Source organism: Microtus oregoni, unplaced genomic scaffold (assembly GCF_018167655.1).
Source record: "Microtus oregoni isolate MIOR12 unplaced genomic scaffold, Mior012 000055F_ref0000237, whole genome shotgun sequence".
Classification (NCBI taxonomy): Eukaryota; Metazoa; Chordata; class Mammalia; order Rodentia; family Cricetidae; genus Microtus; species Microtus oregoni.
In genome coordinates this window covers 1,113,445-1,137,882 of record NW_024543831.1, presented here as the reverse complement: position 1 = coordinate 1,137,882, position 24,438 = coordinate 1,113,445, and the positions used below count along the sequence as shown (strand labels likewise).

At 46.4% G+C, this 24,438-nt stretch overlaps 1 protein-coding gene across 1 annotated transcript; it reads left to right on the top strand.

Annotated features, from left to right (window-relative positions):
- The first annotated feature begins 7,178 nt into the window (after positions 1 to 7,178).
- Positions 7,179 to 22,689, top strand: Vps11 (VPS11 core subunit of CORVET and HOPS complexes). Its single transcript, XM_041638699.1, has 16 exons — positions 7,179 to 7,473; positions 8,967 to 9,115; positions 9,201 to 9,336; positions 9,922 to 10,085; positions 10,979 to 11,226; positions 12,605 to 12,806; positions 13,195 to 13,346; positions 14,435 to 14,621; positions 15,252 to 15,398; positions 15,502 to 15,690; positions 16,004 to 16,165; positions 16,829 to 16,968; positions 17,060 to 17,262; positions 17,356 to 17,527; positions 21,710 to 21,932; positions 22,217 to 22,689. Exons 1-16 carry the CDS (start codon positions 7,254 to 7,256, stop codon positions 22,379 to 22,381), a joined length of 2,859 nt encoding a protein of 952 aa, XP_041494633.1. The 5' UTR covers positions 7,179 to 7,253; the 3' UTR covers positions 22,382 to 22,689.
- The last annotated feature ends 1,749 nt before the right edge of the window (positions 22,690 to 24,438 follow it).

Below are 24,438 nucleotides of genomic sequence, written 5' to 3'. Positions count from 1 at the left end.
CTGGCCTTTTATAAACATTAATAGGAAGAATAATTGGATGAGACAGGGTTCTTGTCTCATATTATATCATATGATTAGCTCATCTCTAATCATATAATAAAGGTAAGGCTGACTTTCCTCTGACTTCTTTCATCTGTCTGAACTTCCTTTTTATCAGTCTTTTTTTTTTTAAAGATTTATTTATTTATTATGTATACAATATTCCTTCTATGTATGCTCGCATGCCAGAAGAGGGCACCAGATATCATTACAGATGGTTGTGAGCCACCATGTGGTTGCTGGGAATTGAACTCAGGACAGCGTCAGTGCTCTTACCCTTTGAGCCACCTCTCCAGCCCTAGATTCTTGTTTTGATCATTCATATACGTGTCTAAAGTTTTTAACTTCTCTCTCAAGGCTGCCTTGTCTTCCTGAGTGACTATCTGTACAGCATGCAAATGACTTTCTAAATTCCTAATTCTTTCTAGTAATTTGTCATAACCTTTTTCAATTGCCTGTACTTTATCAGTCAATTTCTCATTGACATATTGCAGTCTGTACCATCTTAGTCAGATTCCCATTTTTAGCACTGTTATCAAACCACTTTTTAAAGGATAAGATATGAATTACCGGATTAATAACAATTATATCTAGAAATGTATTCATCCCAGCTAGGCGGCATCTCTCTCCTAGCACTGCACCCATAGCAGAAATGAGGTCTCTAATTGCGTGAATGGTGATGTTAGACGCTATTGGCACAAAAATTTTATTTATTTAAAATTATCAAATAATTTACCTTTGTTAAAATCTTCGTAAGATTGTTGTAGGTGTGATAATCTTAATTGACCAGCAGGCACGTTATTAATAACCATGTTTGGTCAGCAGATGTCAGAGTTGTGGCGCCAAAGAAGGCCCTGGAACTCTGCTCTGGTTTTGTGGTCCCAAGTTTGACTGCCCTGTATTTCAGAGCAGAATTTAAACTACACAAACAATTTTGATGAGAAAGAGAGCCACAGGCTGAGTGCCGAATGGCTCTGGAGTGTTGTGGGGCGAGGTAGGGAGGAGTCCGGCTGGGAGCGCTAGTTTCCTTCTGACCCCAGCCCCCGAGTACGCGAGCCGGACTTTTCCCGGCTTTTCCAGCCCTAGCCTGAGGCCCGAGGCCTGGGCCTCCGGAGAGGGGCGAGTGCGGAACCGCGCGTGCCCGGTAAAGAGTTGGCACTCCGGGCAAGCTGGCAGGGACGGGGAGGACGGGCGGGTGCGCGGGGAGTTCCGCAGCAGAGGGGCTGGCGCTCAGGAGGCCACGGGACGTGAGTGCACCGGGCGCCTGAGGCTGTGAGCGCCGGCCCTGCGGCAGCCTGCTAAAGTGGCACCGGATGATGAAGGGAGCCAAAGGATTACTTTACCCGTTTATATCAAGCAAAATCCGTGCTCAGCAACCACAAAAAACAAGGAGTGCGAAAGGAGTCACCAGCAGCTCAGTTGCTGCACCCACTCGCCGTTCTTGGACCAAAAGCGCCCGCGCATTCCTTCGCTCCGCCTTCCCAGTCAAAACTCCGCCCTTTGGACCAATCTCCTTCTTTTCATTGGCTAGCGGACCCGCGACGATTTCCGGTAACAAAGAACCACCCATGGATGTTTTCTGACATTCCCAAATGCTGAAATTATATATGCCAATTGCCATCACCCCTTCCCCCATCAGACAGTATTTCTCTTGCAACCTTCTTGTATTTTGCTTTGCGGACCAGGATGATCTGCCTCTGCCTCCTGAATTAAGGTGGGCGCCATCACTGCCCACCCCCCCCAGCTTCACTTTTTTTGTTTAATGGGGAAAAAAAAAGGTTTATTCCGTTTAATTTATGTGTGTGAGAATTTACCTGCATGCCTATGTATCATGTATGTACGGTACCCAAGGACGAAATGAGAAGAGGTGTGATTGGGTGGTGGTGTGCCTTTAATCCCAGCACTCAGGATGCAGAGGCAGGTGGATCTCCGTGAATTCGAGGCCAGTGGCCAGCCTGGTCTACAGCGCGAGAACCAGTTATACTCCATAGCTACTGAGAAACCCTGTATTGAAAGACAAAAAAAAAAAAAAAAAAAGCAGAAGAAGAGATCAGATCCAGATTCCGTGGAACTGGAATTGCAGTTATGAATGGCTGAATGGCTGTGAGTCATCATATGGGTGCTGAAAACAGAACTTGGGTCTTCTTCAAGACCAATAAATGTTCAAATGTTCTTAAATGCTAGTGAGCACTCCAGCTCTTCTAAAGTCTTTTAAGGAAGTTCTAGCTCAGCCTGATCATAGTTGAGGTTTTATTTCTTCAGCCCATCCTGGAACTCTCTCTGTAGACCAGGCTGACCTTGAACTCAGCAGAGATCCCCTTGCCTGTTTCTCCCTGAGTGCAAGGATTAAAGGCGTGCACCACCACCGCCAGGCTTGAGGTTGTTTTTGAATTCTGTTTCTTCATGTCTCCTGCTAAGATTGTAGATAGGTATGTGCCACTATTCTGGCTTTTTTTCCCCCTCTTCGGTGGGAGGCCAGGGGGGTTATTTTGGCTTAGTTTCTTTTCTTTCTTACATATTTATTTTTTTCATTTAAAAAATTTTTATTTATATTTCTTTCATATATTATAGGACCCAGCCATGATAAGCTCAAAAGAGGCCTGAGTCTCGTTAGTTTACCCTTGTTCCAAGAAAGACCACAAACTGGGACCACCTAGGCACCACCCAGGAACAGACCATCCAAAGGAAATTCCTAATGTACCAACCATTGTAGATAGGATCACCTGCCAGCACACACCTATCGCTGTTCACCAGGACACCCCTAGACAAATGTCAGCCAATCAGGGGTCCTAAATCTTAGAAATCTCTCACCCCAACCTTTGCTATTATAAAAACCCAACCCCAACTGACCTCGGGGCTCGCCAATGCCAAGCACTCCAATATATTGGACAAGAGTCTGAATTCAAACCTGAATAAAAATAAAGGCTCTTTGCTTTTACATATGGGACTCAGTCTTCTAGTTCATTTTTGGGGGACTCTGTGATCTGGGCGTAACGTATGTATAGGAAGTTTTGCTGGCATGTATGTTTGAATGTATGTATGTATGTGCAATGAATGTGCAGTTCCTTAGGAGGCCAGAAGATGGTGTCAGATCATAGGTTCTAGAACTAGAGTTACAGACAGCCATTAGCTGCTCCATTTGCTCTGGGAACCAAACCTGGAGCCTCTGAAAAAATAAGAGCTCTTCATTGCCGAGTCATTTTGCTGGCCTAATGGTTTTCAACCTGTGGGGTGTAATCCCACAGGGGTCACATAGCATATATTCTGCATGCCAGATATTTACATTACAAATTCTAACAGTAGCAAAATTACAGTTATAAAGTAGCAATGAAATAATTTTATAGATGAGGTCACCACAACATTAGAAACTGTATTAAAGGGTCACAGCAGGCCGGGCAATGGTGGCGCACGCCTTTAATCCCAGCACTCGGGAGGCAGAGGCAGGCGGATCTCTATGAGTTCGAGATCAGCCTGGTCTACAAGAGCTAGTTCCAGGACAGGCTCCAAAGCCACAAAGAAACCCTGTCTCAAAAATAAATAAATAAATAAAGGGTCACAGCATTAGGAAGGTTGAGAACCACTGCTCTAGCTCCCCCCTTTCTTCTTTCTTGTTTTTTATGTGGGTTTTTTTTCTTTGTTTTTTGCTTTTTTGATACAGTCTCTCTGTGTAGCTCTGACTGTCCTGGAACTGACTTTGTAGACTAGACTGACCTCAAACTCACAGAAATTTGCCTGCCTCTGCCTTCCAAGTGATGGATGGGATTAAAGGTGTGTGCCACCACCACCAGGACTTTTCTTGGTTTTTCGAGACAGTGTTTCTCTGTGTAACAGTCCTGGCTGTCCTAAGACTCACTTTGTACACTAGGCTGGCCTTGAACTCACATTGCTCTCCCTGCCTCTGCCTCCAGAGTTCTGGGATTAGAGGCATGCACCACCACCACCTGGTGGAATTATATTGACTTCTCTAAATTCATTTTCTAGCTCCAGCATTAGGGGTTGAAACTAGTGCTAGTTCCATACAAGATATGAGTTCCACCACAAAGATACACCTCTAACCTTTTGTTTGTTTGTTTGGTTTTCTCTGTAGCTTTGGAGCCTGTCCCGGAATTAGCTATTGCAGACCAGGCTGGTCTTGAACTCACAGAGATCAACCTGCTTTTGCCTCGCAAGTGCTAAGATTAAAGGTGTGAGCCACCACTGCCCATCCGATCTCTAGCCTTTTAAACTATTTAAAAATAATTTTAGATTTATTTATTTCATTTTGTGTATATGAATGTTTTTCTTGCATATATGTTCATGCACCACATGTGTTTCAAGAGGACCTAGGTTTGAGTCCCAGCACCCACATAGTGGCTCACAACTGTCTGTAAATCCATATTTAGGACATCTACCACATTCTTCTGGCTTTTGTGGTTACCTCAGGAACACAGTACACATACATGCAGACAGAATACCCATACACAAAATAATATAATAAAAAAATTTAAAGTTTGTATGATTCTTGAACTCCTTCATAACCAGAGTTCTCAGTATTCAAAACTGTACGGGAATCTGTACCCGACCTGTTTGTCTTCTTCACCTGACCGACGATCCTAGGTTAGAAAAGCAGAACTGATGGACTAACCCTGGTGTGTGTTCTGACAAGTATGCCTTAGCCTCATGCCCCAGAAAACTGTCTAATTAAAGATCAGGAAAACCAAGAACTCATGTTTCACTTTAAGATAACTTTGATGTTTTTGGCCAGAGCATCACTTCTCCCCCAGGATAATCATACCTCTTTTTGCAGCTGGGTGCTACAAGACTCTATGAAAAGCAAAAAACACTGTTAGGTATAATTTGCCAAATGAAATTGAGGGCTGCTTACTGCTGATTCTTTTTTTTTTTTTGATTTTCGAGACAGGGTTTCTCTGTAGTTTTTTGGTGCCTGTCCTGGAACTAGCTCTTGTAGACCAGGCTGGCCTCGAACTCACAGAGATCCGCCTGCCTCTGCCTCCCAAGTGCTGGGATCAAAGGCGTGCGCCACCACCTGCCCGGCTAGCTGATTCTTCTTTTGTTTTGAGACAGAGTCTCTTAGGCTAGCCTTGAACTCAGGGCGATCTTCCTGCCCTAGCCTTCCAAACTATGGGCATGAGCCACCAACCCTGGCTCTAGTCAGTTGTTTTTAAATCTTCCCTCGGGTGGTTGGTGGTCAAAGATCACATTTTGCTCATTTACCATTTGGGGATTTCGTACAGTGCCAGGAATGGGGAGTGCTGAAAATATATTTGTGAAGAAGTGGAACGCAAAGTAGTGGGTATAAAGAGGTGCTGTAAGTCACGCTGGCAGGGCCACCTTTGCCTTGGTGTCACTTCCCTATAGGACCCTAAAGGCACTGTCAGGGCCGGATCCAGACATGGGAAAGAGAAAGACTTCTGCCCTGGGCAGGAGCAGGAGCATAGCCAGGCGTGCTTTCCGTGGGCTGCTCTCTTCTGTTTGGTTTGTTTTAAGGCAGAGTCTCACTGTGAGGCCCTAGCTGTCCTGGAACCACAATACTTCTCGAGAGTACGTTTGGAGGGTCTAGTAGGTAGCTCAGCTACGCGTGTGCTTAAACTGAGAAATGGTTCTCCTCTGACCTGGAAAGTCAGGGCCTTCATACTGTAGGAGGGCCACACATGGAATGAGAGAAGGGGACATCTGCTTAAACAACTAAGTTAACTAGATCAATCCTGGTGAACAAGATGTCACAGCTGACGTGGTTACATTCCTTACAAGGCTTCTCTGGTTCTCTCTGGCACACCAACAGGGCACAGAGTTGTCTCTACACAGCTGGTTTAGTCAGCAGTGCTAGAACAGCCACGGAACAGCCTCGACTTACCAGTTATTAACCACTCCGCTCTGAAAACAGCCACCCCCTGGTGCTTGCTACTGTCCCCTGCCCTACATCCTGCCTCTATAGAAAGGGTGAGAGAGTTAACACTGCCCTGGGAGATTCTGTTTCATCAGTAATTCCCATCTCAGTGAACAGGCTTTGAGTGTATCAGGTGCTCCATATTCCGATAGATGCACAAATACACAACACGCCGGGCGGTGGTGGCGCACGCCTTTAATCCCAGCACTCGGGAGGCAGAGGCAGGCGGATCTCTGTGAGTTCGAGACCAGCCTGGTCTACAAGAGCTAGTTCCAGGACAGGCTCCAAAACCACAGAGAAACCCTGTCTCGAAAAACCAAAAAAAAAAAAAATACACAACACAAGGTTGGTTCAGAATGTGTCAGTGGCAGACACAAACTGCCTTTCCAACAGTTAAAAAACCTGTTTTGGATACCTGCTTTCATTTCTGACCTAAAAATATTTCTGACAGGTTAAAATGTAACCCAATTAGGCACAGCAAGCTACAACTCAAAATGTGTGCCATCCTTCATCAAGAGCCATCAGTGCCTGAGCATTTTATTGATTTGTCCGCTACCCCACCCCAGCACCCCTGCCAAAACACAACAACAAAATACTCTAAACTTCCTTTGTTGAAATAAGATTTCTAATTGGCATACAGGGATGTATTTACTAAAGAGAATTGCAGATAAATCACATACTATCCGTCTAGTTGCCTATTAATGGAATAGATCCATTTGTAAAGTTTTATATATATATATAAAAGCTTTGAATTTAATCAGGCTTTTTTTAACCACTTCTTAAAAGGAGGCATTTAATTTCAGCTCTATTCAACATTAAAAAGCTGGCCGGGCGGTGGTGGCGCACGCCTTTAATCCCAGCACTCGGGAGGCAGAGGCAGGCGGATCTCTGTGAGTTCGAGACCAGCCTGGTCTACAAGAGCTAGTTCCAGGACAGGCTCCAAAACCACAGAGAAACCCTGTCTCGAAAAACCAAAAAAAAAAAAAAAAAAAAAAGAAAAAAGAAAAACAACATTAAAAAGCTGATGCATTAGACAGTTTCCCAAAACATTTCCATCTGCACAGCGACACCGAACAGAGCTGAGTATTTTAGTTTCGAGACAAGGTCCCGCTGTGGAGGGTATGCTGGCCTCGAAACGCGCCACCAACTCGTAGGAAGGGGAAAACAACGCAGAGATGAAGGACCCTCGGAGTTATAACAAGATCAAAGCACAAGGGCGCTACCGAGCAAGCTCCACCCCCAGAGCTTTGCGAAGCAGGCCCCGCCTACTGTGTGCGCATGCCCCCGGAGGATGTCCCTCACATGACTCGCCTGTGCTGTTCACGTGATGTTGCTCCAGAGGCGGGGGCCCTCGGCCAAGATGGCGGCCTACCTGCAGTGGCGGCGTTTCGTTTTCTTCGAGAAGGAGCTGGTGAAGGAGCCGCTGGGTAATGATGGGGCCGCTCCCGGGGCCGCGCCGGCCTCTGGATCGTCTGCTTCCAAGTTCCTTTGCCTCCCTCCTGGCATCACTGTCTGTGACTCTGGCCGCGGGAGCCTGGTCTTTGGAGATATCCTTCTCGTGGAGTTGTCCCTTTCCTCCGCGGAAGCCCGAAGAGATTCCTCCACCTGGAATGGAATCTGTCCTTGGTGTTTTGTGCCCTCGCAGTTAGATGCGAGCCCAGACCTCTGCTGTGGTCTGCTGTGAGAAAGAAGGAAGTCCATTTCTTAACTTGTCAACCGAGCAGTTCTGGGCAAGTCATTCAACATTCGCTTCAGTTTCCTTTTCTGTGAAACTATTGTTAATGCCAATTTGACAAGGTTAAGCTCAGTCCCCTTCCAAACAGATGCCACTTGCCTAGGATGTGTGTATAAGGTGTTGGCTGTCCTGACTGATACTGTAGGAAAGGAGACAAATGAGACAAGGAGTTTGTTTGCTTTGTTACAAGTTATTTGGGGGAAAGGCCTTGGAGTTGTTAAAGAGGTTATGTGCACGTCCGTTGACATCTAGATTCTGTTGTAAGTACAGTCAGCCCTCTATTGTAAGTACAGTCAGCCCTCAGGTGACGTCTGAAGCCACAGGTTGTGACAAGTGATGTGGGTACTACTTTTTCCTGTAGAGATGTTCCTTAACTTATGATGGGGTTACATCCAGGTGAATCCATCATAAATGGAAAGTATTACAAGCCAAAAATGCGTTTAGCATTCCTAGTCTACCAGTGTAAATAGCAACACAGTACTCAGTACTTTATCAGTTTTCCCTTCTGACTCCATTGCTGACGGGAAGTTAGACCTGCTCAGCACCACAAGAGAGAATCTTTTTAAAAAATTTTGGACAGGGTTTCATTTTAAGGTTGGCTAGCCTTGAACTCACAGAAATCTGCCCTTGTCTGTAAGGAGAACCCTGGGATTAGGGGATGACCTCAAAGAAAGCATTTTACCTTTACCTCAGGAAAGGCTGACACTTCAAAGTATGCCGCCTTCTCAACTGCTTTGCCCCTCAGCCCTCCAAGGTAGGGTTTCTACATGTCACTTTTGTAGCATGGTAAATTCAAAATGGTTATATCAGTCAAAACACTTTGACCATACCTTTCATTTCTAATTTAAGCTCGGCAGGAGATTAGCAATGATAATACTAAGACAGAGCAGTTGTAATAGTATCCTATAATTTGAAGTTATGTGAATGTGATTTCTCTTAAGGTGTGTGTGTGCTTCATTTCTTTTTGTCTTTGTTTTTGTATTTTCAAGACAGCGTTTCTCTGTGTACCTCTGGCTGTCCTGGAACCCACTCTGTAGACCAGGCTGACCTCAAACTGAAGAGATCCGCGTGCCTCTGCCTCCCAAGTTCTGGGATTAAAGGCGTGCACGACCACTGCCTGGCATTCTTTTTCAATTCCAACTTTATTTCACCATAAAATATTTTAATTCCTCATCTACTGTAGTAATACTTTCAGAGTATGGTTGTCTGCAAGTAACTTAAAGCATAGAAAATGCAACCATGGCTAAGAGGGTGGGGATGGGACATGTTACTCCTTGGAAAGGAAGCTTCTTAACCATCCTGCACATATGGAAGGCCAGATCTGGTTCCTGCCACGCTCCCTACATCTTACAGGCTTCCAGGCCTACAAACTGCGTGTGACACACCTGTACCAGCTGAAGCAGCACAATATTCTGGCCTCAGTTGGGGAGGATGAAGAGGGCATTAACCCCCTGGTAAGTCCCAGAAACGGAAGATCCAGAAGCCGAGACTGTGTTTTGGTTGGAGACCAATATTTACATGTCTGCGGTCTGTCCCCAGGTAAAGATCTGGAACCTGGAAAAGAGGGATGGTGGCAATCCGCTGTGCACTCGGATCTTCCCTGCCATCCCAGGGACAGAGCCAACTGTGGTGTCTTGTTTGACGGTTCATGAAAATCTCAACTTTATGGCCATTGGTAAGTAGCAATGAAGAGGAAAGCCAACTCCTAGATTTTTTTTCCTGAAACAGCATTTCTTTGTGTGCCTTGACTGTCCTAGAACGTCATTCCTACATTTTTAAACACGTTTTCTTGGAAGCTGTTTCTTCAGTTCCTGTGTGGTGTTCTCATGGTACTGACCCAAGGCCTTGTAGGTCTATTAAAGTTTATAATAGGAAGACATTTACTATTATTCTTTGAAAATGAGTCAGTGAATGGACTGGGCGTGGTGATGCACAGCTTTAATCCCAGCACCGGGAGGCAGAGGCAGGCAGATCTCCTAGTCCCAAGCCAGCCTGGTCTACAGAGCAAATTCAAGGACAGCCAAGGATATATAGAGAAACACTGTCTCAAACAAAAAACAAAAAAAAGAAGAAGAAAAAAGAAAGAGAAAGAGAATGAAAATGAGTCAATGAATACAGATACTGAGGTTGCCATGTTACCATTAGAGAAGATGCAGGTGCAGGAGAAAGCATGTCATTTCTCATGAGTGCCGCTGATGGCCTTTTTCTCTGTCTCCACTCCCTTTTCATCCACCCTGAAACACTGCTTTTTGGTCTTCAGGTTTCACAGATGGCAGTGTGACTCTGAACAAGGGAGATATCACCCGGGACCGCCATAGCAAGACCCAGATCTTGCACAAGGGCAACTATCCTGTTACTGGACTGGCCTTCCGCCAGGCGGGGAAGACCACCCACTTGTTTGTTGTGACAACTGAAAGTGTCCAGGTAGGACTAAGGTCGCACTCAGGGGAATAACGTTCACCGTCTCTCCAGGGCTCAGGGCAATAGGGTAAGGAACTAACAGGAGAGGTGGGAGTCTTAAAATTAGACATAGAGCCTTGAGTCATTTACCCAATTTAATATTTTATTTCTTCATGTAGGACGGTAGAAGAGGTAGGTTTAGGGAAAGAACTCTGCTTGTAGTAGAATAACTTAATTCTCCGTTGTTAAGCACAGTTAGACAAATGGCTTTACCTCTCTGGTTCCTGGTATTCTACTACATAACTAATTTTTAAAAATTTTCCACCAAATTTTTATTTATGTATAGGCTGTGTGTGTACATTTGCCCTGAGAGGCCAGCTGGAGTTACAGGCAATCATGAACTGCCTTTGGGAAATGTTTGTGCCAGGGGTCAGTCCCAGAGCCCCGTGTTCACTGTGCCCACACTGCCACTGAACTGCCTCCTAAAGTAGGAATACACTTTTGGTAAAACAGCAAAGGATCATTGCGTTTCTTTAACTCCCGTGATTCTAGTGATAGCTTAGCCCCCGATACATTCATCTAGTATCTAGGTATTGGTGACTGGAGAAGGCAGGTTGCCGAGGGCAAACAGAACGCTAAGTGGAGAAAATGTGAAAGACTTAAGGTAGAAATGAGTATCTGTAGCCTGACGTGGTGGGCACGCCTTTAATGCCAGCACTCAGAAGGCAGAGGCAGGTGGATCTCTGAGGCCAGCCTGGTCTACAAAGCAAGTTCCAGGACAACCAGGGCTACGATGAGAAACCCTATCTTGAAGAAAGGCAAACAAAATAAAGAAAAGAAATGAATTGTCTGTATGAAGGCTTAGGTGCTGCCTCTTCAAAGGGAGCCTGCTAACTTTTTTTTTTTACCTTTGGCAGTCCTATATAGTTTCTGGAAAGGACTACCCCCGTGTGGAGTTGGACACCCATGGTTGTGGTCTGCGCTGCTCCGCCCTGAGTGACCCTTCTCAAGACCTGCAGTTCATTGTTGCGGGAGATGAGTGTGTCTACCTCTATCAGCCAGACGAACGTGGGCCCTGCTTTGCCTTTGAGGGCCATAAGCTCATCACCCACTGGTTCAGAGGCTACCTTGTCATTGTCTCCCGAGACCGGAAGATTTCTCCCAAGTAAGACCAGGGAAAGGGGAACCAGAGAGGACTAGACTGTGCCCCAAAACCATTGTAGTTCTAAAGCCCCAATGCCTGGAGCCAGCCAGTCTGGCACTTGAGTTTTATGTAGGTTGATCTTCCATCTAGATTCAATTAACTATTTTTACTGAAAAATCTGGTTTTGCTCAGACAGTTGCTGTGAAAATACTGTGGAAATGTATAATGGTTCAGGGAATCTGGACTTAGGATTGGACTTTTTTGCTCTTTGGTTAACATAAGTTAGATGGAGCCAGAGGATTGGGTGGCGAGGAACTACAAAGTGCTGGGAAGGATAAGGCATGAGTTTTTTCTTTTGAGTTTTTTGTCGTCATCGTGGTTGTTGATAGAGCACTAAAAGGGAAGAGTGGGTCTTTTTCATAGTGAAAGCACTCCCTGGTGGGTTTTGTGTGTATATATGTTCATGTGTGTCAGGTGCATGTATGTACGCATGTGTGTAGAGGCCAGACAACAACCTTAGGTGTCATTCCCCAGACCAATCCACATTATTTATTTTGGAGATAGTCTCATCCTGGCCTGGAGCTCACCAAGTATAGTAGGCTGCAAGTTGGCCACCAGTGAGGCCCCAGCATCTGCCTGCACCCACCTCCCTAGCCCAAGTGTGTGAGGCCCCAGGATCTGCCTGCACCCACCTCCCTAGCCCAAGTGTGTGAGGCCCCAGGATCTGCCTGCACCCACTTCCCTAGCCCAAGTGTGTGCCACTGTACTTATTGTTTTAAGTTTTTTCTTTAATTATGTGTATGTATTTGTGTGTGGATTTATGTGGATTTTGTGCATACATGTGCAGGTGCTCAAGGAGGTCAGAGGCATCCGATCCCCTGGAGCTAGAGTTACAGGTGGTTGTGAGCCACCTGATACGGGTGCTGGGAACTGAACTGGGGACCTCTGAAAGAGTAGTAAGTGTTCTTAACTGCTGAGCCATCTCTCCAACCCCTGTACTTTTTTTTTGTGGGATCTAAGTTTGAACTGAGGTCTTCATGCTGCAAAGCAAGCATTTTATCAGCAGGGCCCTCTGCTAGCCCCTGTTGGATTATTTCATTCAGTACCAAACTCATTGTCTAACACACCAGGCCATGGGTGATGATGATGATTTTGTTCAGTGAGTAGGCATCTGAATGTTAATTTTCTACTCTGTTGGCCAGGATTAATGGTAGGAGGCTAAAGGGTGAGACCAGGACTGTGTTCTGCACAGGTGGCCACACAGTTGTGCGTGTGGAGGGGCCAGAGAGGCGATTTGTTCTAACTGGAGTGGGGCAGCACCAGAGTCGTCACGTGAAGGAACCATAAGGGAACTGAGACAGAGGTGGTCTAAATAGTGGTGCTTTTCTTTCCTGTGCAGGTCAGAGTTTACCAGCAGGGATTCCCAGAGCTCTGACAAGCAAATTCTCAACATCTATGACCTGTGCAACAAGTTCATAGCCTACAGTGCTGTTTTTGAGGATGTAGTGGATGTGCTCGCTGAGTGGGGCTCCCTGTACGTGCTGACGCGGGATGGGCGGGTCCACGCATTGCAGGAGAAGGACACACAGACCAAACTGGAGGCAAGGCCACCAGGTTCTCAGAGCTGGCACAAGCATCTAGAAGTAGTTGCAGGAATGGGTTTCTTAGGTCCCCTGGGCCCAGTGACTTTCTTTCCTTTGGGTCACAGCCTTACTCAGTTTCCTTAGGATAGGATAACAAGGAAATGGCCTAGGATGTGGCTTTGGAGAGAAGTAATGGCTGGGAACCTAAGCCAGCCCTCCTTGTTTACAGAGCCCTGGATGAGGTGAGGTGATGTTGGTGTTGATCTTGGGGTTACCTTGAGGTCTTTGTCTAGACTGTAGGCAGGTTGTAGCTCCAGGATTATCTACTATGTCTGTTATGGGTATGTTTTGGGAGGGTCTACTCTCAGGACTGCTTCTGCCAATGTTCTAATCTCTCTTCTTCTAGATGTTATTTAAGAAGAATCTATTTGAGATGGCAATTAACTTGGCTAAGAGTCAACATCTGGACAGTGATGGACTAGCTCAGATTTTCATGCAGTATGGAGACCATCTCTACAGCAAGGGCAACCATGATGGAGCTGTTCAGCAGTATATCCGGTTAGTCTGGATGTGCTGGGGAATGGAGCTTGGATGCAGAACAGGCAGCTAGATTTCAGGACCCGTGTGTGTGTGTGTGTGTGTGTATATGTGTGTATGTGCGTGAGTGCGTGTGCGTGCACACGCGCGCGTGCGCACATGTATGCGCGTGCATGGGATGGGGTGTTGTATTTCATCAGGAAGTATTCACTTTTACTATGGAAACAGTGAGATGGTGACTGGGCATGGTTCATACATGCCTATAGTCTCAGGACTGAAGCAGGAGGATTTTGAGTTCAAGATTAATCTGTGCTACACACTGAACCTATCTTAAAACACAAGACAGGGCATGGTGGCACTAACCTTTAATCCTAATACTTGGGGTTTTTTTTGTTTTTTTTTTTTTGTTTTTTGTTTTTTCGAGACAGGGTTTCTCTGTGGCTTTGGAGCCTGTCCTGGAACTAGCTCTGTAGACCAGGCTGGTCTCGAACTCACAGAGATCCGCCTGCCTCTGCCTCCCGAGTGCTGGGATTAAAGGCGTGCGCCACCACCGCCCGGCTAATCCTAATACTTGGGAAACAGAGGCAGGCAGATCTCTTTGAGTTCAAGACCAGCCTGTCTATGTAGAGAATTCCAGGACAGCCAGACCTACCCGTAGAGACTCTATCTCAAAAAACTAAAACAAACAAACAAAACCAAAAAACCCGACCAGCAACAAAGCCTTCCCAATCCTGTGTTCATGCTTACTTTGGCAGCAAGGATAACTTGCAGGTCTGTGAAGTGATTCATTAAAAATAAGAACCAGTGTACTAGGCTGGTTGTGATGACACTTGTCTATAATCCCAGCACTTGGGAAAGAGAGGTGGGAGGATTACCCTAAATTCAAGGCCAACCTGGTCCAGCTAATAATTTCCCAAGCCAGCCATGACTACATAGTGAGACCTTGCCTCAGAAACCACAACATAGGAACCAGTTTTGTGGACCTTGCACAGTGTGGTTTATAGTCTAATCACTGATACCACCTTGACACTGATACCATGGCTGCAGTGATCCCTGTACAGCCAACTTGACAAAGTACTCTAACCCTGATGGTATTGATGTTTCTCTAGAACCATTGGAAGGTTGGAGCCATCCTACGTGATCCGTAAGTTCCTGGATGCCCAGCGCATCCACAACTTGACTGCCTACCTACAGACCCTGCATCGGCAGTCACTGGCTAATGCTGATCATACCACTCTGCTTCTGAACTGCTACACCAAGCTCAAGGACAGCTCGAAGTTGGAGGAATTCATCAAGGTGAAGGGCAGTGTTGGATGGGACGATTCCTAGTAAGCCTCACTGAACCTGAAGTGGCTTACCAGGACTTGCTGTTTTTCAGCAGGACACAGGAAAGCAGGGGACCAGCTTTATTTGGGAACCAATGCTCTTTCCTCTATAAACAGGAAGAAGAGCAGTTGCTCCTACTAGTTGTCTAGAACATTCCATGGTGCTTAAGCCCAGGAAGTGCCATTAAAGAAGCTCTCAATCCCTAGAAATGTCTTTCTTTTCTTTTTTCTTTCTTTTTTTTACATTAATTTTATTTCATGTGCATTAATGTTTTGTCTATGTGAGGGTAGATCCCCCAGAACTGGAGTTACAGACAGCTGTGAGCTGCCATGTGGGTGCTGGGAATTGAACCTGGGTCCTCTTAAGAGAACAGCCAGTGCTCTTAACCACTGAACCATCTCTCCAGCCCTATAAATGACTTTCTAATGATAGGGACAGAGGAAAGCCTAGGTTTTTCAAGCCGATATTGCAAGAGGCTGGCTATCATGTTTTCAAAGCCAAGATGCCTTTGCCCTTTAGAAATATGCCTTAAATGCCTGCTTGTTCTCCCTTCTCCAGCCACTTCTGTGCAAATGACTTTGTTTAACATCTTGTTGGCAGACAAAGAGCGAGAGTGAAGTCCACTTTGATGTGGAGACAGCCATCAAGGTCCTCCGGCAGGCCGGCTACTACTCCCATGCCCTCTATCTGGCTGAGAACCACGCACATCATGAGTGGTACTTAAAGATCCAGCTAGAGGACATTAAGGTGGGTGAGGTTCTTGCTTTGGAAGGATGTACTGGGGATGATAAAAACTCATCCTGCTGGATGAGACAGAAAGAGCACTAGTTCACCTTTCACCCCTCCACAGAACTATCAAGAAGCCCTGCAGTATATTGGTAAGCTGCCTTTTGAGCAGGCAGAAAGTAACATGAAGCGCTACGGCAAGATCCTCATGCACCACATACCGGAGCAGACAACCCAGTTGCTGAAAGGACTGTGTACTGACTATCGGCCCAGTCTGGAAGGCCGAGGTGATCAGGAGGCTCCAGGCTTCCGGGTGAGACCTGGGTAAACAGTTTTTGGTAGCAGGGATGACTTTAGATGCCTGCTCACTCAGCCACCTCACCCCTCCTTCGCTCCCTCCCTCCCTCCCTCCCTCCCTTCCTTCCTTCCAGATTTATTTACTTATTATGTATACAATGTTTTGCCTGCACACCAGAAAAGGGCACCAGATCTCATCATAGATGGTTGTGAGCCACCATGTGGTTGCTGGAGATTGAACTCAGGACCTCTGGAAGAGCAGTCACTGCTCTTAAACTCTGAGCCATCTCTCCAGCCCCTACCTCATGTCTTTCTTTCCTCCATCCTAGGCCAACTCCGAGGAGTTCATCCCCATCTTTGCAAACAACCCGAGAGAGCTGAAAGCGTTCCTGGAGCACATGAGCGGAGTGCAGCCAGACGCCCCCCAGGGCATCTATGACACACTCTTGGAGCTGCGGCTGCAGAACTGGGCCCACGAGAAGGATCCACAGGTAATATCTGGCCAGAGCCATGGGAGACACAGGAAAGATGGCTTGGGTGCTCATTGGCCTAGCATGTGTGAGGCCTGGGTTCCTTCCCTCACAGCGAATAAAGAAGAGTTCCTCTAGTGCCTGTCCATCCTTTTTGGATGTCTTTTGTTGCTTTATTTAGAGTAGTGGTTCTCAACCTTCCTAATGCTGTGACACTTTAATACAGTTCCTCATGTTGTGGTGACCCCAGCCATCGAGTTATTTTTGCTTGCTACTTTATAACAGTAATTTTGCTGCTGTTATTAATCATAATGTAGCCAGGAGGTGGTGGTGCACACCTTTAATCCCAGCACTTGGGAGGCAGAGGCAGGCGGCTCTCTGTGAGTTCGAGGCCAGCCTGGTCTACAAGAGCTAGTTCCAGGACAGGTTCCAGAGCTACAGAGAAACCCTGTCTCAACAACCCCACCCCCACCCCCCACCCCTGCCAAAAAAAAATTTGGAGACAGAGGCTTGCTATTGGGGTCATGACCCACAGGTTGAGAACAGCTGATTTTGAGAGTAGCACCTCACCTCTGGAGCTATATGGGCTTCACTGATGGGAAACTGGACTGAAAGAGACTGAAGTCTGCCTAGTCTAAAAAGTCTTGTGCCCTCTGATGACTGACAGCCCACCTTCTCTTGTAGGCCAAGGAGAAGCTTCACGCAGAGGCCATCTCCCTGCTGAAGAGCGGCCGATTCTGCAATGTGTTTGACAAGGCGCTGGTCCTGTGCCAGATGCACGACTTCCAGGATGGGGTCCTTTACCTCTACGAGCAGGGGAAGCTGTAAGGATTTAGGGGACTTCCAGGGAAAAAGAAAGATTGAGGCGATTTTTCCAGAGACAAGCGCTGAGGTATTTCCTTTCCCTGACCCCAGGTTCCAGCAGATCATGCATTACCACATGCAGCATGAGCAGTACCGCCAGGTGATTGCCGTGTGCGAGCGCCATGGGGAGCAGGACCCCTCCCTGTGGGAACAGGCCCTCAGCTACTTTGCCCGCAAGGAGGAAGACTGCAAGGAGTATGTGGCCGCTGTGCTCAAGCATATCGAGAACAAGAACCTCATGCCCCCCCTTCTAGGTACTGGGGAGGACAGGCTGCTGCAGAGACGGGCTCTGTTCAGTGCGTGCTGCGTGGTTCTTTATCTGATTTCTTCCTGTCCTCCAATATCAGTGGTACAGACCCTGGCCCACAACTCCACAGCTACCCTGTCCATCATCCGAGACTACCTGGTCCAAAAACTGCAGAAACAGAGCCAGCAGATTGCACAAGATGAGCTGCGGGTGAGGCGGTACAGAGAGGAGACCACTCGCATCCGCCAAGAAATCCAGGAACTCAAGTCGAGGTAGAGTGGACAGGGATGACTTCGGCTATCACAATGTGGTGTTATGTGCTTTCCACATAGAGGATCTGTAAAGTCTGTTTGAGTTCCCTCTCTCTCTCTCTCTCTTCCCCCTTCTTTCTCTTCGAGGATTAATCTAGGTCAGTGGTTCTTACTCAACATGTGGGTTTATTTTAAGTTTTTGTTTGTTTGTTTGTTTTACTGTTGTTTTGTTTTGTCTTTTGAGACAGGCTTTGTCTGTAATAGCCTTGTCTGTCCTCGAACTTTGTAGACCAGGCTGGCCTCAAACTCACAGAGATCCACTTGCCTCTGCCTACCGAGTGCTGGGATTAAAGGTGTGCGCCACCACCGCCTGTCACCTGGCTTATTTTTAAGCTTTTCGAGACAGGGTTTCTCTGTGTAACAGCCTTGACTGTCCTGGAACTTATTTGTAGACCAATCTACCCTTGATCTTATCTTTAGTGTGTGTGTGTGCCACCATGCCCACCATAGATCTTATCTTTAGTGTGTGTGTGTGTGCCACCATGCCCACCATAGATCTTATCTTTAGTGTGTGTGTGTGTGTGTGCCACCATGCCCACCATAGATCTTATCTTTAGTGTGTGTGTGTCATCATGCCCACCATAGATCTTATCTTTAGTGTGTGTGTGTGTGTGCCACCATGCCCACCATAGATCTTATCTTTAGTGTGTGTGTGTGTGTCACCATGGCCACCATAGATCTTATTTTTAAAGATTTTTGTGTGTATGTGGGGGGGGGGGGACGACAAACAAACGTGCCACCACCACCCAGTGCACTTACCTTTAATCCCAGCACGCAGGAGGCAGAGGCAGGTGGATCTCTGTGAGTTCAGGGCCAACCTGGTCTATAAAGTGGTTCCAGGACAGCTAAGGCTGTTACACAGAGAAACCCTGTCTCAGAAAAACAAAACAGGAAAAAAGAAAAAAGATTTTAGTGTGTGTGTGTATGTGAGAGCAAATGTGTATGTGTGTGTAAGTGGAGACTGCACGTTTGTTTTCCAGCCACACAGACCTAAATAATCATACAAAAACTATATTAATTACAACACTGGCGTATGGCTCGGGTGTATTTCTAATTGTCTCTTACGTACTAAATCCCTTTTTATTAGTCTGTGTATTACCACGTGACTGGCGTTACGTCATTTTCTACATGTCTTGTTTCTTCAGTGGTTGGCTAATGTTTTTCCCCTTCAGCAACTACATGGCGTCTCCCTGACTGCCTTCTTTCCTTCTCTATCTCTGCTAGGATTTCCTGCCTTGCTATAAAATATTCTGCCTGCCATAGGCCAAAGCAGCTTCTTTATTAACCAATGGTAATAAAACAAACTCACAGCATACAGAGGGGAATCCCACATCATGTGTGTTTTAGTGTGCTTTAAGATCCTGTGCCTACTGAGGCCAGAGAGGCTATTGGATCTCCTGGAACAGGAGTTACAGGCAGTTGTAAGCCCTTTATTGTTGAAGCTGGGAATTATACTCGGGTCCTCTTCAAGAGGAGTGTGTATGCTTAACCAGTGATCCATCTCTTCAGCCCTATTAATTTCTTTTAAAATGTTTTGTTAGTTTAAGTTGTGTGTGTGTGTGTGTGTGTGTGTGTGTGTGTGTAAGTAAGTCTGTGTACCTGAGTGTAGGTGCCTGCATTTGACAAAGGCACTAGATCCCCAGGAGTTAGCGTTCCGGGCAGTGCTGAACCCCTGGCGTACACCCCATGTGTACTGGGAATTGAATTCAATTCCCTCTTCTGCAAGAGCGGTATGAACCCTTAACTGCAGAACCATCTTTCTAGCCTCCTAAGTCATTATTTAATGGGCTTTGGAGGAGGTTATTTTATGGCCAAGCCAGTTCTCTGCATACGTAATATTTACATTTCTAAGGAAACATCCAAGTTGTGAAATGTTTTGAAATAAAATTTGATTTTAGAAAGTACAGAAAGTGGATAATTTAGATCTCAACATTTTAACTGGAAGTTCTGGAGATTGAACCCAGAACCACTTAACTGCCAGGCAAGCGCAGCACCATGCACTGTGTGTGAGGGAGGGTACATATGTGCCGTGGGAGCTGTGGTCAGAGGACTGCATTTGGCAATTCCCGTCTTATTTCTGCCGTGCTGCATTTAACAGTCTACCTCAGGTTTCCACCCCTAGGAGTGCTGGGATCACAGATGCACTACCACGTCCCACTGTTCCTCGTGGCCTCTGGGGCTCAAACTCAGGTTGTCAGGCTTACACAGCAAGCGCTTTTATCTGCTGAGTCATCTTACCAGCCTTTCCTTTTAGTTTTTGTGACAGGATCTCACTAAATTACCCAGCCTCTTCCTGAACTCACTTTGTAGTGCCAGGCTGATGGTGAACTCTGACTCTATTGCCTTGGCCTTCTCAGTAGCTGTAATTACAGTCTATACCTGTAGGCTTTGTTTGTTTTGTTTTTAATTTATTTTGCTTTATTTATTTTTTTCATTTGCATTGGTGTTTTACTTGAATGCATCTGTGTGAGGATGTCAGATCCTAGAACTGGAGTTACAGACAGTTGTGAACTGCCATTGGTGCTTGGGAATTGAACCCTGCTCCTTTTAGATTTATGTATTTATTTATTGTGTATACAACATTCTGCCTCCATGTATGCCCGCACGCCAGAAGAGGGCGCCAGATCTCATTACAGTTGGTTGTGAGCCACCATGTGGTTGCTGGGAATTGAACTCACTACCTCTGGAAGAGCAGCCAGTGCTCTTAACCACTGAGCCATCTCTCCAGCCCCTATTTTTGAGATATAATCTTGCCCTGCAGCCTGGGCTGACCTTTAACTCAAAGCAATCTTTCTGCTTCAGCCTCCTAAGTGCTAGGATTTCAGGAATGAGCTGTCATGCCTGGATGGAGTTATTAATAACAGAAATTGTTCTCAAGTGTTAAATCTTTAGGGGTTTGTTTTGTTGAGACAGTCTAATGTAACTGAAGCTGGCCCTGGACTCCTTAATCTTTCTGAAGTGCTGGGATCATAGACATTTGCTTCCACACCCAGCTATCAAGTGTTCTGTCTGTTCTTCCCATTACATTGTAAAATGTTTATTATGAAATGGTTTCTTAATTCCGCTCAGCCTTTATTGTCTCTGAAGCCTTTAATGATAGCACAAACAAGAAGCCCTGCCTTTATGGGCCTCTGTTCTGTAGACACACAGTGAACATTTTAAATAAGTGGACTTGGAATGATAGAGATCGTCAGCAGTTAAAGTGCTCGCTGCACTCAGAGAGGACCTGGGCTCCGTTCCCAGCACCCACATCAGATGGCTCACAACAGCTCCAGGACATTTGATGTCCTCTTCTGACCTCTGCAGGCACCTTAATTCTAGTGATACACGTATATACACTCAGGCTCATAAATCACATAAAATAAATCTAGAAAACAAATAGGCAGATAATTAGTGTTTGAGGTAGTTGTAAATTCTGAGGAGAAAATGAATGGAGAAAGAGAAGGGGACCAGAGACGTGGGTCAGTGGTTAAGAGTTTGTCCTATTCTTGCAGAGGACTCAAGTTCAATTCCAGTACACGTGTCAGGTACACGACCACCTATACTCCAGGGCCTTGATACCTTTTTCCTGCAGATACCTGAAGTTCTGTGCACGTGATTTAAGAAAGAAATCTTGGGCTGGAGAGATGGCTCAGTTAAGAGCACTGGCTGCTCTTCCAGAGGTCCTGAGTTCAATTCCCAGCAACCACATGGTGGCTCACAACCATCTGAAATGAGATCTGGTGCCCTCTTCTGGCCTGCAGGCACACATGCAGACGGAACACTGTATAAATAATAAATAAATCTTTTATAAAAAGCTTAAAAATTAAAAGTGGTGGGCCAGGCGGTGGTGGCGCATGTCTTTAATCCAAGCACTCGGGAGGCAGAGGCAGGCGGATCTCTGTGAGTTTGAGGCCAGCCTGGTCTACAAGAGCTAATTCCAGGACAGGCTCCAAAACTACAGAGAAACCTTGTCTTAAAAAAACAAAACAAACAAACCCTTCACTTTAGGTTGGAGCTTTTGTCTCTATTTGATTCCCTTTGGGTGATAAACGCAGACAGGGCCTCTGTGACCTTTACAGATCTTCATTTGTTTCCTCTCTCCACTGGGATTTGGCCCTGCCCTCCTCACTCTTTGCCACCGATCCTGTCTCCTGCTTGCAGTCCAAAGATCTTCCAGAAGACCAAGTGCAGCATCTGTAACAGTGCCTTGGAGCTGCCCTCAGTCCACTTCCTGTGTGGCCACTCCTTCCACCAGCACTGCTTTGAGAGTTACTCAGAAAGCGATGCTGACTGCCCCACCTGCCTCCCGGAGAACCGCAAGGTGATGGATATGATCCGGGCCCAGGAGCAGAAACGAGATCTCCATGATCAGTTCCAGCACCAGGTGAGGATGAGTAGGTTAAAAAGGTTGGGGGAGAGGGTGGGCTGGAGAGATAGCTCAGTAGTTAAGAACACTTCCTGTCGTCTAGAGGACTGGAGCCACATCAGGAGGCTCACAGTTGCCTGTGATTCAGTTCCTTGCTATCGGATGCCCTCTCCTGGCCTCTGTTGGTGTGCACACACAGACACCCAAGACCAGGGCCACCATCGGTGTCACACAGTGTCCTTGGAGTACCAGAGCATTTGTTTCCTTTTCAGTTGGGCCTGATTCTTCCTCTTTCCTTCCAGCTCAAATGCTCGAATGACAGCTTCTCCGTGATTGCTGACTACTTTGGCCGAGGGGTTTTCAACAAGTTGACTCTCCTGACAGACCCTCCTGCAGCCAGACTGACCACCAGCCTGGAGGCTGGGCTGCAGCGGGACTTGTTGATGCACTCCAGGAGAGGGACTTAGTCACCAGCTCCTGGGAAAGCCTGGAACTCTGGGCCCCTAAAGCACACATGTGGCCTCAGGTGATCTGTTGTAGTGGACAAGACCACAGTTCCAGACCCTCAGGACTCGAGACGGAATCTGCTTTTCTTTCCTCCTTTGCCAGCCTGCTCCCCTCCTGCTGACCAGCAATATAGATTATTCCACACCAGTGAGGAAGGGCACCTCAGCAACCTCTCTGTGGACAATAGCTGCTTTATTCTCTGTTCAAGGGCACCAGGCTGTGCTTGGGTCCTTGTTCTCAGAGCCTATAAATAAAAGAGTATAATGACTTGAGGGCTGAAGAATATTTTATGGGAACTTTTCAGGTGATTTTTTTTTTTTTTTTTTTTGAGACAGGATCTCACTGGGTAGCCCTAGCTGGCTTATAACTCATGTAGACCAGGAGGCTGGTCTCAAACTCCCGAATATCCTCCTGCTTCTGCCTGCTGAGTCTGAGATTAAAAGCATGAGTATGCACCAGCACACCTAGCCATCAGGTGGTTCTAAAGTATATCCAAGAACCACCCTGTGTTCTGGGGTTCTAGACTTCTGCCTGTGGTCTTCCTGTCTGGTTAACCCCACATCTTTTCACTGGTGGGTGGGATTGATAGCATCTAGGAAGTTAAACTCGCTGAAGAACTTCATTGTGTTGGGACTTGAACACAGAACTCTATCTACACATGCTAGGCAAGTCCACACTGTGCTCTATACCCACAGCCTCCTGAAGAGCCGCTTCAGAAGGACTAGTGAAGCTGGGTGTGGTGGTGCACACTGGAGCAGCCTTCACCACACGGCAAGTTCCAGGCCAGGGTTACGTAGACCTTTGTCTCTAAACAAAAAGTGACTGAGCAAGGCATGCAGCCCAGCTCTTGTTTAGTCGAGTTCAGGAGGAAGAAAGAGTCCAGCAGACACTGGGAATTACACTCCTCCCCCACCTATGACCCAGCATTTTCTAGGTGGAGACAGAGGGTCGGGTTTAAGCCAGCCTCAGTAGAGAGTTGATGGCGAATTCTCTGTGGGCTGCACGCGTTTCAAAACCTCAGTGATCTGACTCAGCAGGTAGGTGTGCTTGCCCAGCCTGAGGATCTGAGTTTGATCTCTTGGGGCTACAAGGTGAAAGGAAAGGACTCCCTCGAGTTGGCCTCTTCCCTCCATACACATTCTTGCATATCCACGCACGTGAGTGCACACACACACACACATAATAATAATAGAGTGTTTTAAAATAAACAGAAGCCTTGGACCTAGTCGTGAAAGGTTAGTATTTTTCTGAATTCAATATCAGATAAGCAGGATAAAAGATATTTTGTTTAGACGTTGTTTCCCCCTTTTGAAGTCAGGCTAAAGGTTATATTACTGTGATTGTTATTTGGGGTACCATCAGTAATTGCTCCTGTGAGATTGCTTAAAGAAAGTAACAGGAGCTGGGCATGGTGGGGCATGCAGCACTAAGTGGACAGAGACAAGCTGTGTCCTAGAAGCTCTGTGAGTTCTAGGCCTGCCAGGGCTACCGTGACCCTGTCTCGGAAGAAAAAATCATGGGCCCTGTGATTTAAGCTTTGTTAAAGGTTAGGGTTAGGATTCGGATTAGAATGACACAAGCTTATCCCTGGCTGACCTTGATCTAGTGAGTTTCCGGGTGTTGGGTTTACAGGTACCGCTACCTTTTCTATAGCAGTTTGATAGACTGAATCAGATGGCCTGAGATTGAATCCTAGTTGTATTATTTGACTTAGGGTTACTCTTAAAAACTTTTATTATAGGGGCTGGAGAGATGGCTCAGTGGTTAGGAGCATTGCCTGCTCTTCCAAAGGTCCTGAGTTCAATTCCCAGCAACCACATGGTGACTCACAACCATCTGTAATGGGGTCTGGTGCCCTCTTCTGGCCTGCAGGCATACACACAGACAGAATATTGTATACATAGCAAATAAATAAGCGTTTAAAAAAAACAAAAAAAACCCTTTTATTACATTCATTTAGTGTGTGTGTGTGTAAGAGAGAGCGAGAGAGAGAATGTGTGTGTGAGAAAGAGAGGTG